At 39.9% G+C, this 15639-nt stretch overlaps 2 protein-coding genes across 3 annotated transcripts in view; one reads left to right on the top strand and one right to left on the bottom strand.

The window, feature by feature from the left end:
- The window catches only part of ARID2 (AT-rich interaction domain 2), a 105730-nt gene extending 91700 nt beyond the window's left edge, over positions 1-14030 (bottom strand). Inside the window, exons 1-3 of one of the 2 annotated variants that reach the window (XM_005444019.4) lie at positions 13099-14030; positions 12845-12938; positions 11588-11685 (exon numbers count right to left, since the gene is read on the bottom strand). In XM_005444019.4, coding sequence (XP_005444076.1) covers positions 11588-11685; positions 12845-12938; positions 13099-13190 — 284 coding nt within the window. In that variant the 5' untranslated portion in view covers positions 13191-14030. Of the gene's footprint in view, positions 1-11587; positions 11686-12844; positions 12939-13098 lie in introns of those variants that run through there. The other variant, XM_055712208.1, reaches the window with a different exon arrangement.
- LOC129736147 (protein SOGA3-like) lies at positions 13533-15192 on the top strand. The gene is made up of 2 exons (XM_055711126.1): positions 13533-13562; positions 13612-15192. Exons 1-2 carry the CDS (start codon positions 13533-13535, stop codon positions 14575-14577), a joined length of 996 nt encoding a protein of 331 aa, XP_055567101.1. The 3' UTR covers positions 14578-15192.
- The last annotated feature ends 447 nt before the right edge of the window (positions 15193-15639 follow it).

Below are 15639 nucleotides of genomic sequence, written 5' to 3'. Positions count from 1 at the left end.
CCTCAGACCCTCCAAGCTGCAGGTTTGGATCAACCGGCCACCTAGTCAGGAGACGTGCATCCTCTCTATGGGCAGCTGCCAAGTCAAGAAATATATGATGTTTCTGAAGCCACAAACCATAGCAAATGCATACGACCTGGACCAAAAAAAGTCTTGAGGAAAATGACACAGCCCTGAAAGTCGCTTCTACCTGGTGGCTTTCTACAGCAGAATCCTGTACTATGCACCCTTTAACGTTTCATCTAGTAAGGCAATCAGATCAACAATCCTGTACATTTATATTGTTGCTGTATATTATATGGTATGCAAACAATCATATTTATACTTTGTCTATTTCACTGTAATATTCCATCATTATTTCCACAATATAAAAAAGTTTTAATCATACTTATTTTGAAGCTGTGAGTACTAGAAGTCAGCAATACTACAGATCATGTTACACTAGTGAAATTACAATAAAAATGAGTAAATTATTCGATAAGTTTCTGAAAACAAGAAATAATGGTAACAGCTTTTTGTTTTTCTTACTTAGCTAGATCACCAAGCAGTCCCCACCAAACAAAAGCAAGCTTCAATTAATTTACTCGTATGAAAAACAAATCCTGTTGCTTTCATAAACTCTTTGAAAACAACCACCAAACCTTGCGTCTGCAACTTTTACTTACATGCAAAGACCTCCTGAAGACAACTAAAGAAATCAATGGTTTACACCAGTTTCAGTATCTTAAGTTTTGAAAATATCTTTATTGACTTTTTTTTAGTTTCTTTCCTTGCTAAAGCAGGTACATTTTGTGTTAATATACACCTGACCTTTATAAGCACACTGCAGGAATGACACAGGACCAGTTTCAGCCCAGCTCTGAAGAGGGATGAGATTCTCCCTAAGCAGATCTGGGAAGTCTACAAGCACAGCTCTTACAGCAGACCTACAGAGGCACCAAGTCACCATAAAACTAATGGAATATTTTTGCTTTCTACCAGGCACATAAATTTATGGACAATCATCATTTTAAACTGCACCACACACAAATATCCACACAGAAATATATCTGTACACTTAGGGAAGCTGGGTGTTTGTTTACAGTTATGTGCAGAACAGTAGATTATTTTTGTCACTTTTTTCTTTGACCTTACTTTTAAGAAGCACTTTATTCAACAGCTGGACTAACTCTGTTTAAAATACAATTAAACTGCTTATTAGGAGAATGAAAGCTACTACAGAAAAATGGGATTTATGTTCTGGCAATATAAAAAACTAAACAGGAAAAAAAATGTTGTATTCATCTAGCACAAAACCCAGCTTTCGAGGAATGTAACTATAATTCAGTAATAACAGCATACTGACTATAGGACATACTAATGAAACAATACTAAATGTGACCAAGTCATTGTCACCAAGCATTGTATTTTGATTTTCTAACCTTTTACACTTTTCTAATGATTCTATATGGATTGACTAACATAACATCTTTCTAATAAATAACTTCACATTATATAAACAGAGAAGCACATGGCATTAAACAGGATAACAAGTTTCACTAAGTTTGAAGGACACAAAGTACTTTGAAGCATTTGGAAAAAAATGCTTACTAGAAGTATTACAAGCTGTATGGTAGTTAGGGCGCTATATATTCTTCAAATCCAATTAAGCGCAATAATTGTGCTCAGAAACAAAATTTTCACTAATGAAAAAAATTGTATTTCTATACCTTAGAGTTACAAAAATGACCTTGGAAGAACAAGCAAAATGCAAACCAATGCTGCAATGCCTGACTGAGTCTGCAGAGTACCTGAAAGCACATTTTTCAGGTGTGTGAAATACCCTTTAGATATTCATCTGGATCCTGTGAATTCTGCATGTCCACAGCTGCAGGAATTTTTCTTCCAGGTACCATGCAATCTATTATCGTTTTACTGTAAAATTCAGTATTTTACTGTTGCTAGGCACCTGACATTTAGTGTTTTGTCCTCTTGCCCTTTTACCTGCATATACCTTTTCTTTCCTTCAATTTTCTTTACAATTAGGAATTCATTTGATTACAATAAATATTCCACGTGCAGCCAATGAGTACAGACATCACGGGGTCAAGGAACAGAAGATGAATTCTGGCCTGTAGTCAAAGATTGAGAAGATGACGATTAGCAGAGAATGAGAGACAGAAAGACCTGTGAGCTAGGCAGCCAGGGTAAGCAGTACTGCAGCAGTGGATCCCCCTCAGCCCACAAGCAAAGGAAAGGATTTCTGAACTGGCCCATGTGGGTAACACCACAGAAGCCAAGACAGTCAGGAAAGGATGCTCAGAAAGCACACTCAAAACCTCCTTAGAAATAACTGGTATTGAGATTAATCAATTACCATGTAGATGATGAGTCAGAACTACGTGTATATATATAAGGGGAAAAAACGGTATCTCACAGTGATACAACAGATAAATTCTGTGGCAGTATTAATTCCCATTCCCCACAGAGAGCACCAGGTTCCGTTACAAAGAATATTCTCTAGAGACAAAGTTAAGGTTGCACACTCATACTTAAATGAGGTCACTCCTGATTTTTTCAGGTATCTACTATGCAACTGCAGCATTATATGAACATACACTGTTAGAAATGTGAATATTCCGAGGTTTACATAGATGGTATTGGGGCAGGGGGAAAGTATCCAAGAAACAGCTCTGTAACCTCCAGTGTTTCAAAGCTCTACTGTCTTCCCCCAAAATTACACTGGACATATGTGAATTCTGCAAGATGGCACTGTTTACCTGGCTATTGGCTGGCTTCCACATCATTTAATTGAGGTTACTAAAACCCAGATATTCCTGAGCAAAATAACTATGTAAGGGAAGAACTGTTCCTAAGTTTATTTTCACAAGTTTTCCTTTAATACAAATATATTTTTAAAAAAACAAACACACAGTCCTACACCTATCCTATGCCATAATAATTGTTAACATACTCAGAACATGCTAGATTTACCCCCAAAATAAGCTGTTTTCATTCAGCTTAATTAAGCCCCTGGGAAGTATCCCAAATGAAAAGTTACCCCAACATATTACATCCCAGTAATACATGTTGTTATAGCACTTCACAGAATTTTAACAGAGCTACTCAAAGTTAGTCATATGATTCAGTGTTACACAGAGCTGAGAATCTCTACACGTGGATTATCACAGAAGCATAGCAACCTTTGGACTGGGAGGCAGAGGCCAACCAGCAGACGTCACAGCACGTAACAATGGAGAAATGCATGCTGCCATGAGTATGACCCATCTAAACTTCAGCAAACAAGCACATGAAAAGTCCAGCAAACAATGTAAGAGAAAAGGTCTCTGAAACAGAATGATTGCCTTACTTTACAGGATTTTTATGTATTTTAGGCAGCTATGGATTGACAAGTAACACTGTAAATTATTCTGAAAGATTACTAATCTGAACAGCTGCTCCTCCCACACCAATAAAAAAGGAAAATTATAGTATAAACACAGTTCATTCTTGCAGACAAACATGCTCCAGTGCATCATCCAACAGAACTCCGCTCTGTTATAATGGTATGCAATCCCTCTTGCAGCATAGCTGGCTAGCTACAATTTATCTGGAGGTAAAATAAATGCATGCACATTCAGTTTAAAGATAGGAAAACAAAAAGTAGAGAACTCAGTGTCACTACCTTGTTGCTGAAAATCTAATTCAGGTCTGCTTAGACTTGAACTTGTTGCTCCAAGGAGACCGTATTTTAGATCTGATACCTAGCTCACTAATCTAGTACCTCAGGCAAAGCCTAAGCTCACTATTCTGGGTACCATCTTGCTGTTTTATTATCCTTCCTTAAGATAAGCTTCTTTCTTTCAACCGTTCCAATATTTCTCTGCTTAGGTATCCCAAGTTTATTTACTCCCTGAGGAATAAAGATTGTTCTTCCTCTCATCTATGCTATATTTTCTGCTCCTCAACACTGCAGAGGGCAAACAAGCTTATGAATAGTTTTATTTTCCTCATATATTCCTAATTTATATTCATTTTCAAATATTTAAGATGTAACATAGAAGCATGAAGAGACACAATCCCTGCATTAAAGAGCTTACAGTCACACTTCTCTGTGAGATAGGTAAACACACATCAGTATACTCACTTTATAAATATGAATAAAAAGATAGCAAATGATTTAACTAAGGCCACAGAATAAATATGTATCAGACTAGTAACCAGAAGCAAGATCATGCGATGGGATCTCTGGCCTATACCAAATTCACTCTATGAACTATATGTCTCCTAATAATGTGGACTGGTACTCAGTTACTCCAAGTAGTCCCACTTAAGCTGTAAGATGCCACTCTGACACTCCAAACAAGTATTTTAAAACAAAACACAAACAATCCATTCTCATAATCTGTTACATACTTACTTTTCAGTTTCCAAATTCACAAAACATAACATTACTCTGTTTTATTTTTCAAACAGTGCTTCCTCAGCTATTGATTAAAGAGGAATTTTAAAAGACAGTAATAAATAGTAGCCCCCTTTTATGGATGGTTTAACTAAGGCTCAGGAAGAAGAAATCTGCCTGTCAGAACTGAATTCCAGCATTATTAACAACAAAAAAAAAAGGCTTTACTGTATTTGAATTTCATTCCTATTTGACATGCATTCTCAAAGTAGTGGTCTGAACCTCTGTGTACCTCTAGTACCTTGCCTGTGAAACTTAAGAAATTATACTTTTCTATTTCATTACTGGGGAAAGTGTGGAAGGGGTTAGGGAAGAAAAAAAAAACAAAAACAGAGTATGAAAGTCTCATCTATTGAGATTTAACTGCAAATAAACAAGGTAATTAAAGCCTACTAGCTCTAAAATACAATTTAAAAAAAAATTAAAAACCCAAACTCCTCTTAGCCCAGACTTATTCCACTCTGCAAGAAGCAATATCCTTGCACTCCATATGCATTCTTGATCTTGTTGCAATATGCTTACCATTTATTCAAACCTAAGACAATACCACAGCTATTAATAATTTTAAAGCATAAATTAATTTTAATACTGTTTCAGGTAAAGGTTAGAAAATGGTCCTAACATACAAACTTTCCAACAATTATTAGAAGATTCAGTAGGTCCTAAAAGTCACCAGTTATTATAGCATCGTCAGAAACTTGCTCTTTGTAGGTTATTATTTCTGACATCTGTCTAGATAAGCTTTCAAGTCAAACAATCAGAATTCTGTATTAAAACTCAAGAACATTCACCCCTCCCCAAATAAACCAATACATTTCAGCTTAGCAGCAGTGATTCAGGTCATTTCTAACAAAAAGCTTGCCGAAAAATAATCAGGGAAATATGTTAACATTCACCGTGCTGGTTTTTCACTACATTTTTCAGATGTAAAGAGGAGTTTACCCTCTGAAGGAAAAGCTTAGAAACTCTGATAGAGGCCCAACTCATCTGCATAGTGACTAGTATCCCAACATAACTCTAAGAGCAAGCAATTTTAAGGTAACTACGTTTTGCCTGCTGCTTGCTCTCCTCAGAAGAGGTCTGATGCAAATTTTGTATTATAAAAGTTCTATTTTCTTTTGAGCAGATTCTCAACAACTCTGACAAGGCAACATCCATCCAAATACATAACTTCTACTGAGAGACATTCTTAAGATTTTAACAACTGACATGTTGAATTTCTCTAAATAAAGCTTTATAGCATGAACAGTAACTAGTCTTGATTGTGAATATGTTGACTGCATGATTACAGCACAACTAAACCAAAATTCCCCCTCCAACTATGTAAAATATTTGCTTCAGACTTAACAGCAAGGCCTCAGACATCTGACTGAAACACGTATTACAATTCTTATCTTGCATAGAAAAAAATAATGTTAAAAAGAAACCATAAATATGTCATCCGTGTATTTGTTTCCTGTCTTGCCAATGACTGCAGGATTTGTGACAAAATTAAGTGCAACAGATTCTGCAGGTGAAGGCTGTAGTGTTGCAATCAAAGTCTGTAGCTATGCAAGATGAAAGCCTTCATTACAGTGTTATTCAAGGATGGACAAAACCTGTAAGGTCATCTGGTCCATTTCTCTGCCAGTCCTGGCTCATTACCTGTTGCACACATATTAGTGTCCTGACCAAGCTAGTTGTGAATGACCCCCGGCGTGGGTTTCCCCCCGACTCTGCTTGGCATGCTATTCAGAAGGTATATAGGTATATCTTGGGGGGAAGTTGTGCTGCTATCTGCCCTGAATTTTCTCTCTCTGTTTCATCTCAGCTTACATGTTAACACAGCCTCTTATTTTATTTTAAATTATCTCACTTTAAAGTATTTAGGCCCTCCAAAATGCTTGTAAGATACCATTTTACCTTCCTATCCAGAATGTTCGTTTAGCCATGCAAAACATACTTATTTCTCAAATCTTTTTTTAAAATCAATTAGTCCCTTCAGCTTAACATTTTGTTGCTCTTCTCTAAGCTTCTATTAAGTTGCCCCACCTGTTGCAAAGGCTCTGAAAGTAAAACAGTAGCCCAAACAGTCACACAGTCTCATCAGAAACTCATCTCCCATTTGTTCAATGCCTCTGTGGATGCAACCTAAACTTGTTCTGATTTTTACAAAGTCTATATATCATATTGCAAATTGGGGCCTGTTCTTCCTGTCAGAAGCATGCACAAATCCCTTTCATATGAAAGGGAGTTGGGTGCACACAACCAACAGGATTATCAGGCCCATGGTATCACTCCTATCCCTTTTTCAGCAATACTGCTTTCCAGGTTATTCCCTCACAATGAATACCTGTTTTGGATTACTGTCCCTCAACTGTTTTAGCTTGCATTTTCTGAACTAAATCTCATTTGTATTTTCCAACAATGTGCCTAATTTCTTTAGATAACCTTTTCTTTTCTGCCCTGACTTGTGCTTAACTCTTCCCACTATCATTGACTGCTAATGTTACAAGTGTACTATTCACATTCTCATGAAGTTTATCAATCCATACACTAAATATACTTAAAATTGCTAAACTTGTATTACTATGTGCATATGTAAACACTGATGTTACCCTTCTAGCACCTAAAACTGCTGTGACTCACCAATTCTATTCTTTATACTTTGTGGTATTTTTGTTTATGGTCCTTCAACAATTTTTTCATTCAGGTGACTACCCATACACATAAGTTACTAGTTAATGAGATATATTTGAATTTTAACAAGTATGTAAAAATATTACTACAGCTACAACTTTCTCTTTATCGACTGGGGCCTCGAACCTGCAATCAGATCTGGCAAGCAAGCCAGTCCTGTACTTCTTCATAACCACTGATCTGTGTGCAGATGCTGCTGCAGCATCAGATCCTGATTTTAAACACTGAGCAAGAATAACAAAAAAAAACCCTCTTTTAAAGTAATTTTGCTTGGAAAATTCCAGGCTCCTTATTATTGTTTTCCTAATATTTCTGCCATTATTTTACTAGGAACAGAATCTCTTAAATTTATCCAGTTCTTCAGCTCATGATTTTGGTTTTTATCCTTTTTCTCACCCTCCTTTTTTTTTTTTTTTTTTTAAAGAAATCAGTACTATTACTCAATTTCTTAGTGGCATCTTGAAGATCAAATGACTTGTAAGCATCTTCAGATCTTCCAAAAAAACCCTTCTATTTGTTGTTAATAACTATTTCATATGGCCCTGATTTTTAACTGCTCACACTTTTTAATCATCCTACTACCTATGGAATTTCAGGAAATTCAGCATAATGGCTAGTCTTTATATTAACTTCATGCAACTTTTCATTTATGAAATGACCTCTTTCCTCTCTACTTGGCTTCCCCTTACTTCCCCAGTATTTAAAACAGTAAATCCTTGTTCACCTTTAATCAGTATTAACTCATTTCTGCTGCCTTTACCAGAAGCTTACAATACACACCTGCTTCCCACCTTTCAGATATTCTCTGCAGAACTGAGACTTAAACTTATTTTACCTTACACTTATTCCTTTCACATAATTTCTCTTAATGCAGATAAATACCTTTTCAAAGTAATCTGATTTTTAATTCATTTAGGCATACTTCATTTGCACAATTAGCTTAGAAACTCCCCAAGAACCGACGAAGACCCGCAACAGAAATAAATGTATTACTAATACTCACACAAAAACCAATAGAACCTTACACTAACACAGGAGGTCACATCAGCTCAATTCTTTGTAGGACTGTAACCTAATCAACCATTACATAAAACACAGGCTGTATCTCATGCTAACTTCCTTTTCACCTACTGTATGTTTATCAACTAACAAAAATATAAAAGCATGCCCATATTACTGATATTTACATGTATTACCCCATATTAAAATATTGTCATTAACATTATAAAATAATCTTTAGAAAAGCATTTAGAAAATGCTTTACTAATTCACCTCAATTGAGATGAAACATTTAATTTGCACTACATCCAACAGAATCACACTCTCTGATGCTGTAGAGACTTACAAAACTACATTAACAAGTACAGTCTATCAATGGTTATCGGCATTGTGGCTTTTGACTGCTCACTAAGAACCACAGTGCATAAATTACTCCACCTGTCAGACAGCTCAAAGCAACATAGGCACAAAGTTTGAATGGTTCAGACTTTCCCTATTATAAATAACTTTTTCCAGTGAGAGAAAAGAGAGGGCGGTGCATGGGAGAAGGGGTACATGGGACTGTCTATCATGCATTCAATTATCACCTATCATAAAGCCTATCAGAATTTTAAACGATTCACATCTTTAATGAAGCTTACATACATGCCCAAAGACACTCAGCAAAAAAATCCACAACAGTCAAAATGAAAGTTACTTAAACAAAAAAGACACACCTCAACTGCCTAGAAAAACCATAATCCTATAACTGTTTTGCAAAACATACAGTTTGATCAAGCCAACAGAACTACTGACATCACACAAATAATTCAACTTTCTAAATTATTTACACAGTAATTTTAAGACAAAATGACAGCATTATTAGGGATAACACAGCAAAATTAGAAAGTGGTCCATGTAGCTTGAGCTCTTATCTCAGTGAACACAGTATGCCAGGTGTTTCATAGAAAGAGGCAACTTTCATCGCAAACCATCACAAATCCAAATCTGCAAATGTATTCATGTAGGTGCACACCATTGAATCCCTCTGAATTCAACAGGCCCCATCTGTCATGCAGATCCCTCAGTTTACAGGACACACAACATACGATTGGATAAAAATTTATATAAAAGTTGATAGGCCTCAATTTGTTTGGCTTTGTTTACAAAGTCATTACAATAGTGAGGCCAAGATTACAGTCATACTTGAGACTCAAGAGGAACATTTTTTTTCCAAGGGTAATTGCTCAGCAGCTAATGAAAATCTAACCCTGTAAGAAACCTCAGGTTATGTTCCTCAACACAGAAAAACAAGACCCTTCTTACAAATTGATCATTAGAGCACTTTTTCTTTCCCTGTAACAAAATGCACCCCCTACAACTTTCTAAGTTAAAAGCTATATGAATGTTAACCTAGCAGTCATACATGCATATATACAGTCTTATTACTGCACATGTAAGGAGGTGGACTCAGCTGGGAAACAGCTGACATCAAACTTTGATTATGTGAGGAGCAACAGTGAGTAAAGCAGTAATTTAGAAAAAAACAAAACCCCAAAACAACCACTAGAAACTAATCCACCCCAAAACCAACAACCTCGACAACTTATATCAGAATGACCTAAGTAAATCACAGAGATTATGATAAAACAGTCATTTTTAAAGATTCTTCATCTTAATTGTTTATCAACTTTTTTCTAAATTCCAAATAAGAAAACTTTCAATTATTTGTATGTAATCATTTATATTTTCAGCAACCATGTTTTAAATAATGTCAATACCAGCATGCTAATAATAAAAATATTTTTGTATATCTGATTCTAAATTAAAAAGTAGTATCCTATTAAAAATTAATAGATATTAGAAGGCTAACATTGTTTGTGTTAACTGTCACAACTTAAAAATGCTTTTAAAATACAGATGAAAACACAAATGACATACAACCTCTTACTCCAAAAAGTCAGGCCATTCAAACACTTATAAAATATGGAAATAAAAAGGAAAGGCTAAACCCCAAAAAACTAGCATTTTGCAAATTATATGTAAAATCTAGTCAAGTAATAGACTACACAGTCCAAGAGAAAAACTCCAGAAGCAAAAAAAATGCTTTCGAAGAACTGAAAAATCTTCAGCAACACTATCTCAATACTATGTAGTAGGAGGGAAAAAAAAAAAAAAAAAAAAAAAAAAAGAAAAAAAAACCCCAACATAACCCACACAACAGAGTAGGACATCCTAAAGTGAGCTTCCTTCTTCATTCCTAGGCTTGCTAGCAATCATAAACTTTGCTAAAGCCATTAACAATGGTAATTTCTTTTCTTATTCTGGATCTTAAAGCAATCATATGTCACCACCAAAAAAAAGAAAAATTCAGTAACTACAGATATCTAAGGTTTTCCAGACATCATTGTAACTCAGTAACTGCTCCACTATGCTATGAACTCTACAGCTTCAAGCTGGAAGTCAATCTAGGACAACCAATAGAAAGTGCACCTGTACAATTACTGCATTTCCTAATTCAGAAGGCCAAACTAGAGACAGATAAAGCCTGTGTATACTCAGATCACCAAAACAGAAATCCAAAAGCCCATACACCTTTTGTACATATTTCACATCTATATAATCATCAATTGCAATGAAAAATATAATTTATACAATTCAGAAACAAATAAATACATTCCTTAATGTACATAAAACCTTACTCTACATGAAATACAATTGTATATACAGAGCATCTAAAAACACTATGTACACAATAATTTGAAAATCTTTCACACAAGGAATAATCATCCAAAGTTAATAAAAATTATTTTTTTCTTTAAAAGTCTTCTATCAACTGAACAGTACCAGACACAGTAATTTAAAATATTCAATATGAACTCCATGCTACAATAAAAAAAATAATCTGCATCACAAGAAATAACCTGTATCATTTCAAGGAATGTAATCTTATATTTACAAACTGCAGAAATCTACTATTTTTCAAGTGGTAGAAAAAATTATTTAGCTCTTTGCACTCTAAAATGAAAAATAATGTATGCTGCTAGTAACTGATAACAATAATTTATCCAAAACAGTCTACCTTCCTGCAGACGCATTTTCATTCAATGTTTGACCCCACTGAGTAGTAAACAAGTTTACGTGTATCAACACATTTCAGTGCTCCAAAAATTAAGCTAAGTTTCTGTAACTAGTCCTTTAGTACCGCAGTTCTGTAGCAATCAATGAAAATGGCTCTGACATACATTGTTTATATACTTGGGATCCCTTCAAAGTTTAAGTCTTGCAGATGTAAAATACAAATAAAATAACTACAAAACAGAACTAGCCTTAACTGATCACTGCACCAGACCAGTAAGGAATTACAAGTTCTTTCTGCTTTATTTTATAGCATTTTAAGAGTAGGGCTATTTTTACTATTGCACACACTGAAAACCAAATATAATCCCACACTCAAAAATACTACTGCAACAGCTTGATAGCACTCACCGCAAGTAATACTGTTTTAGAGCGAAGGCAGCGTTAGAACAACTTCTGGGAAAGTTAAACTCCTCTACAATTTCTCCCCACTGATTCTTCTCTGATACCTGTCAAAAACAACACACAGGCCGAGATACACAACGTACACATAAACACGTCGTTGACAGCGAACATCACAAAAAAACCCCAAGCTGCCATGAAGCAAATAGGTAAATATATAAGAAGAAATAAACACGAATGTATGCGGGATTTAGGACTATATATTTTACTGACAGTCGGTAGTATTTCCCCTTCGGCAATAATCCCGCTTCTCACCGGTATTTTATTTATTTTTTAATATATACTTTTTTTTCCCCGGGGGGGGGGGGGGGGAAGGGGGGGGGCGGACGACGACGGCCGGGGGTGGTGGTGGTGTCCTGCATTGTTTTGGGGTTTGTTTGTTTTTGTTTTTACTGCCTGGACAATAACCAATCGGGAGTCCCTCTGTCGCCCCCTTTTAAATCCTAACGCGGTCCGTTAAAAACCCAAAGAAGTTTAAAATAATGCAGGGAAGTCTTGGCGGGGGCGCCCCCTGGCCTCCGGGGCGCGGGGGCGCCGTCCCGGGGGGTCCCCCCAAGACAGATCCACAGACACAGAGAGGCCTTTCTTTTGAGGCCTACATTTCTGTCCCTAGCCTTGAAGCCTAAAGATGGCTATTTGATTACACACCGTCTTGGGTGCCCCTTTTGTTATTTTTCTCCGGGAAGGGCTCGGAGGGCAGCGCCCGGCCCCCCCCGGCTGCGAGGATCGTTTCCTAGCCCATGCTCCGTGCCGATTATCGATGTTAAACATGCCCGCTAATTTTGAGTTGCACTAAAACTGCACTCAGACTCTCTCCTCTCCGTCTCTCTCTCTGTGAGGGAGAGACACACACAGAGCTGCCACCACAAGCGAAAGAAACTGCCTCTCGCCGACCGGAGCTCCCTGCTCCCTCCTCGCCTTCTCCCGGGGAAGGGGGGCAGGGGCGAGGGGCTCCGGCGGAGGCGGGGGAGGCACGAGCGGGGTGTGCGCCGTACCCCCGGATCCCCCTTCATCCCTTCACCGACAAGGCCAAGCCACCAACCTGCCTGCCTGCTCGCTTCCTTCTTCCACCCCCCACCTTCTCTAACCGGCTTTAAATAGGACGGTTCCTGGCCACCCCGGCTCCCCCCGCCGCCCCCGGGGGTCAGAGGAGACTTTTGGGAAGAGGTTAGTGGGAGGGAAACCCAAATTAAAACTTCCACTCACCTTCCCAAATCCGCCTAAAGTGGTGACTCTGGTGTAGAGAGCGTGAAGATCCAGCTCCTTCCCACCCACCACGGGGATCTTCTTAAAAGGAGACCTGCCAAAGGAGATACACACAAAACACCACAACTTGTCAGCTCTGCCCCCTTTTCTCCCCTCGCTGGGGCTGCCGTGTCCTTCAGGGAAGGGGCTGGAAGTTGGATCTGGTCGGTTTAAAAGCCTCCCCCCCTCCCGTTCCATCTCCCCATTTTCCTCACCCTCTGCTGTGGTGAAACTGCCGCAGCTCGTCCAGGAAAGCGAGTCCCTTTCTCCGCTGGTCTGCGTGGTTTTTACCCGTCGAATTTGCCATTTTTGTATTAAAAAAGGTTCTCGTAAAAAAAAAAAAATCCAATTAAAAAAAAAAAACGGCCGACAACAACAACAACAATCCCCGGCTCCTCCTTGTCTTCAAGAGACCCAGGTGCCCGTGCTCGGCCGGGGATCAGCCATGGAGAGGGGCTTGTTTAAAAAAAAGTTTAAAAGGAATAAGGGAGCCCAGAGAGTGTGGTAATTGCGAGTCCTGTCTCCACACAACACACAGGCAAAGAGACAGGGAGGGAGAGGGGCACCTCTCAGTAATTCCTCCTCCCGCTGCTGCTGCCTCTCTCAGCACCACAAACCCAACCGATCCAGCCTGCACATGAGACTCAACATGGTGCTGCTGGATCACACAATGAATTGGGTTACTGTTGTGGTGGGGTGGGGGGGGAGCCGGAGTGAGGTATTGACAGTGTGTGTGTGTTACAGCCGCGGCTCCATGCGATCTCCCTCTCCCTCGCTCGCTCGCTCCCTCGCTCGCTCTCTCACACACACACACTGTACAGCTACGGCAGCGGCGGCGGCGGCGGTGGCGGCGGCAGCGGGATTCACTTCTCTTCTCTCTCAGACAAAAAGATCTGAGGCCGCCGTGCTTCTGCCTGGACGAGAGCGCAACACAGCGGACCCCGGAGGCCGGTCCCGGTACTGCAAAAGGCAGCTCTAAAGGCAAAAGCCAGCACAGCCCCAGCAAGCAGTTCCTGGCGGGGAACAATAGGCTCCTCTCGCCGCTAAGGGCTCATCTGCAATGTGCCGCAAACTTCACACAAAGCCGGGCGGAAAGAGGCGAGGGAGAAGGAGAAGAGGGGAGGAAAAAAACGGCTACTACCGGTTGTTCCGGGGCTAGGGGCCGGGGAAAGGGCCCTCCCTTGCCAGGCTCGCACCGATCGGCCTCTCTCTGCTGGCTGACGGCGCCGGGGGGGGGGGGGGGGGGGGGGGGGGGCGCAGGAAAGGTGGATTTGGAAAGCAGGGCCGAATTTTTTAATTGGACTAAACCCAACGCCCTGAGTTCAAGGGGAGAGAAAACAACAACTGAAGGGGGCACTGGTGGATTTGGACTTTTGAAAAACTTTCCGAGCCCCCCCCCCCGGCCTGAGGTGTTTCCAGGGGCAGGAAGTCGCCCCGCATGGCAGGGCGGGGGCGGGGGGGCCTGCTGGCTCAGCCCGGGGGGCGGCAGGAGCCCCTCATTCCGAGACGTGAGGTATTTAAAACTCCCCAAAGGAGAATGCCGAGCGCTTTCCCAAGGAGGGGGTGCCCTGGAGAGGTTTCTCAGCAGGGGCCTGAGCTCTGGCCCACTCCATAAATATTTTTTTTTTCTTTTTTTCTCTTGGAGATACTACGGCCTGTACCAAAGTCCTTTAGGACTGCTGTACGCAATCTAAGCAGCCTGTATATTTCTGCGTATCCGTGGATGGAACATACAGCAGAAAATTCACAAAGGAGGAAGGTCTTGGCCCTCACCCTGGATGGGCAGTAGCCAGCAGTGGCACTGCAGGCTGCTTTCCCTTCAGCCTGTAAGTGTGTACGGTGGTTGTAAACACTTGTCTCCTGGCATGTTCTCCACACAGGAGAGCCCAGGAGAAGACCTGCACACCAGCCATGGCAGAGCCAGGTGACTGCTTGGGGTAAATGGGAGCGAGAAAGGGCCCATGTGTTGAATGGCGCCTTCCATTGAACCTTGCTCCTCAGGTAAAGCAAGCGGTGACCCAGGTGGGCATCTGCCCTTCCCTGATACGCAAACAGAGCCACAGGTGAGCACTTGCCCCAGTGTAAGAGACTCTGGGGGAACATTTGCCCTCACAGCCAATACACTGAAATCCAATGCCAGATCAGGCCTTTGTGGTTTTTTTTAAGCAGAACTCCTCATTAAAGTCAGTAAGAAGCTGTTTTAAAATCAGTGGCACATTATGGCCCCAAATGAGCACTTCAAGAAGGAAAACTATAATTCCTTTCTACTCCATGTACTAACTTACTTCAGAAAATAAAACTTTTTTTTTTTTTCCTCCCTCAGAAGATTTTTTTTTTTTCCTTTTGAACCGAGGGCTGTTTCAGCTTTAAGATGGCCATAGTAAGATGATAAGATTTGCCCTGGGCTCACACTTTGGGGCAGGGAGAAATCCCTCCATTTCAAATTAATACTCTATATTGAAAGTCGCCCTTCTTCTTGGATGGAGTGGTGGTGTGTGGATTTCAGTGTAAGAAATGCATAGTGTCTTACTCACTGTAGCATTAAGAGTCGTCGTCCCCCCCACCCCCTAAAAGCAGACCCGCAGCGGATCCTGGTTTGCAGCTCCTGTCTGTGGCACTCGAGTTTCTGCTATTTCAGCAACAGCGTGCATAAGACTCCCAAAGCCAGGATAATATGAATGAGAGAGGTTGAAAACAAGCCATTGAGGGTCTAAATCGCTCTTTCAGACATACACAGCTAAACCTTCCTTCGCAGG

Source organism: Falco cherrug, chromosome 5, assembly GCF_023634085.1.
Source record: "Falco cherrug isolate bFalChe1 chromosome 5, bFalChe1.pri, whole genome shotgun sequence".
In the NCBI taxonomy this organism is placed as follows: Eukaryota; Metazoa; Chordata; class Aves; order Falconiformes; family Falconidae; genus Falco; species Falco cherrug.
Note: the sequence above shows the minus strand (reverse complement) of the source record. Positions and strands in the feature narration are given on the sequence as shown.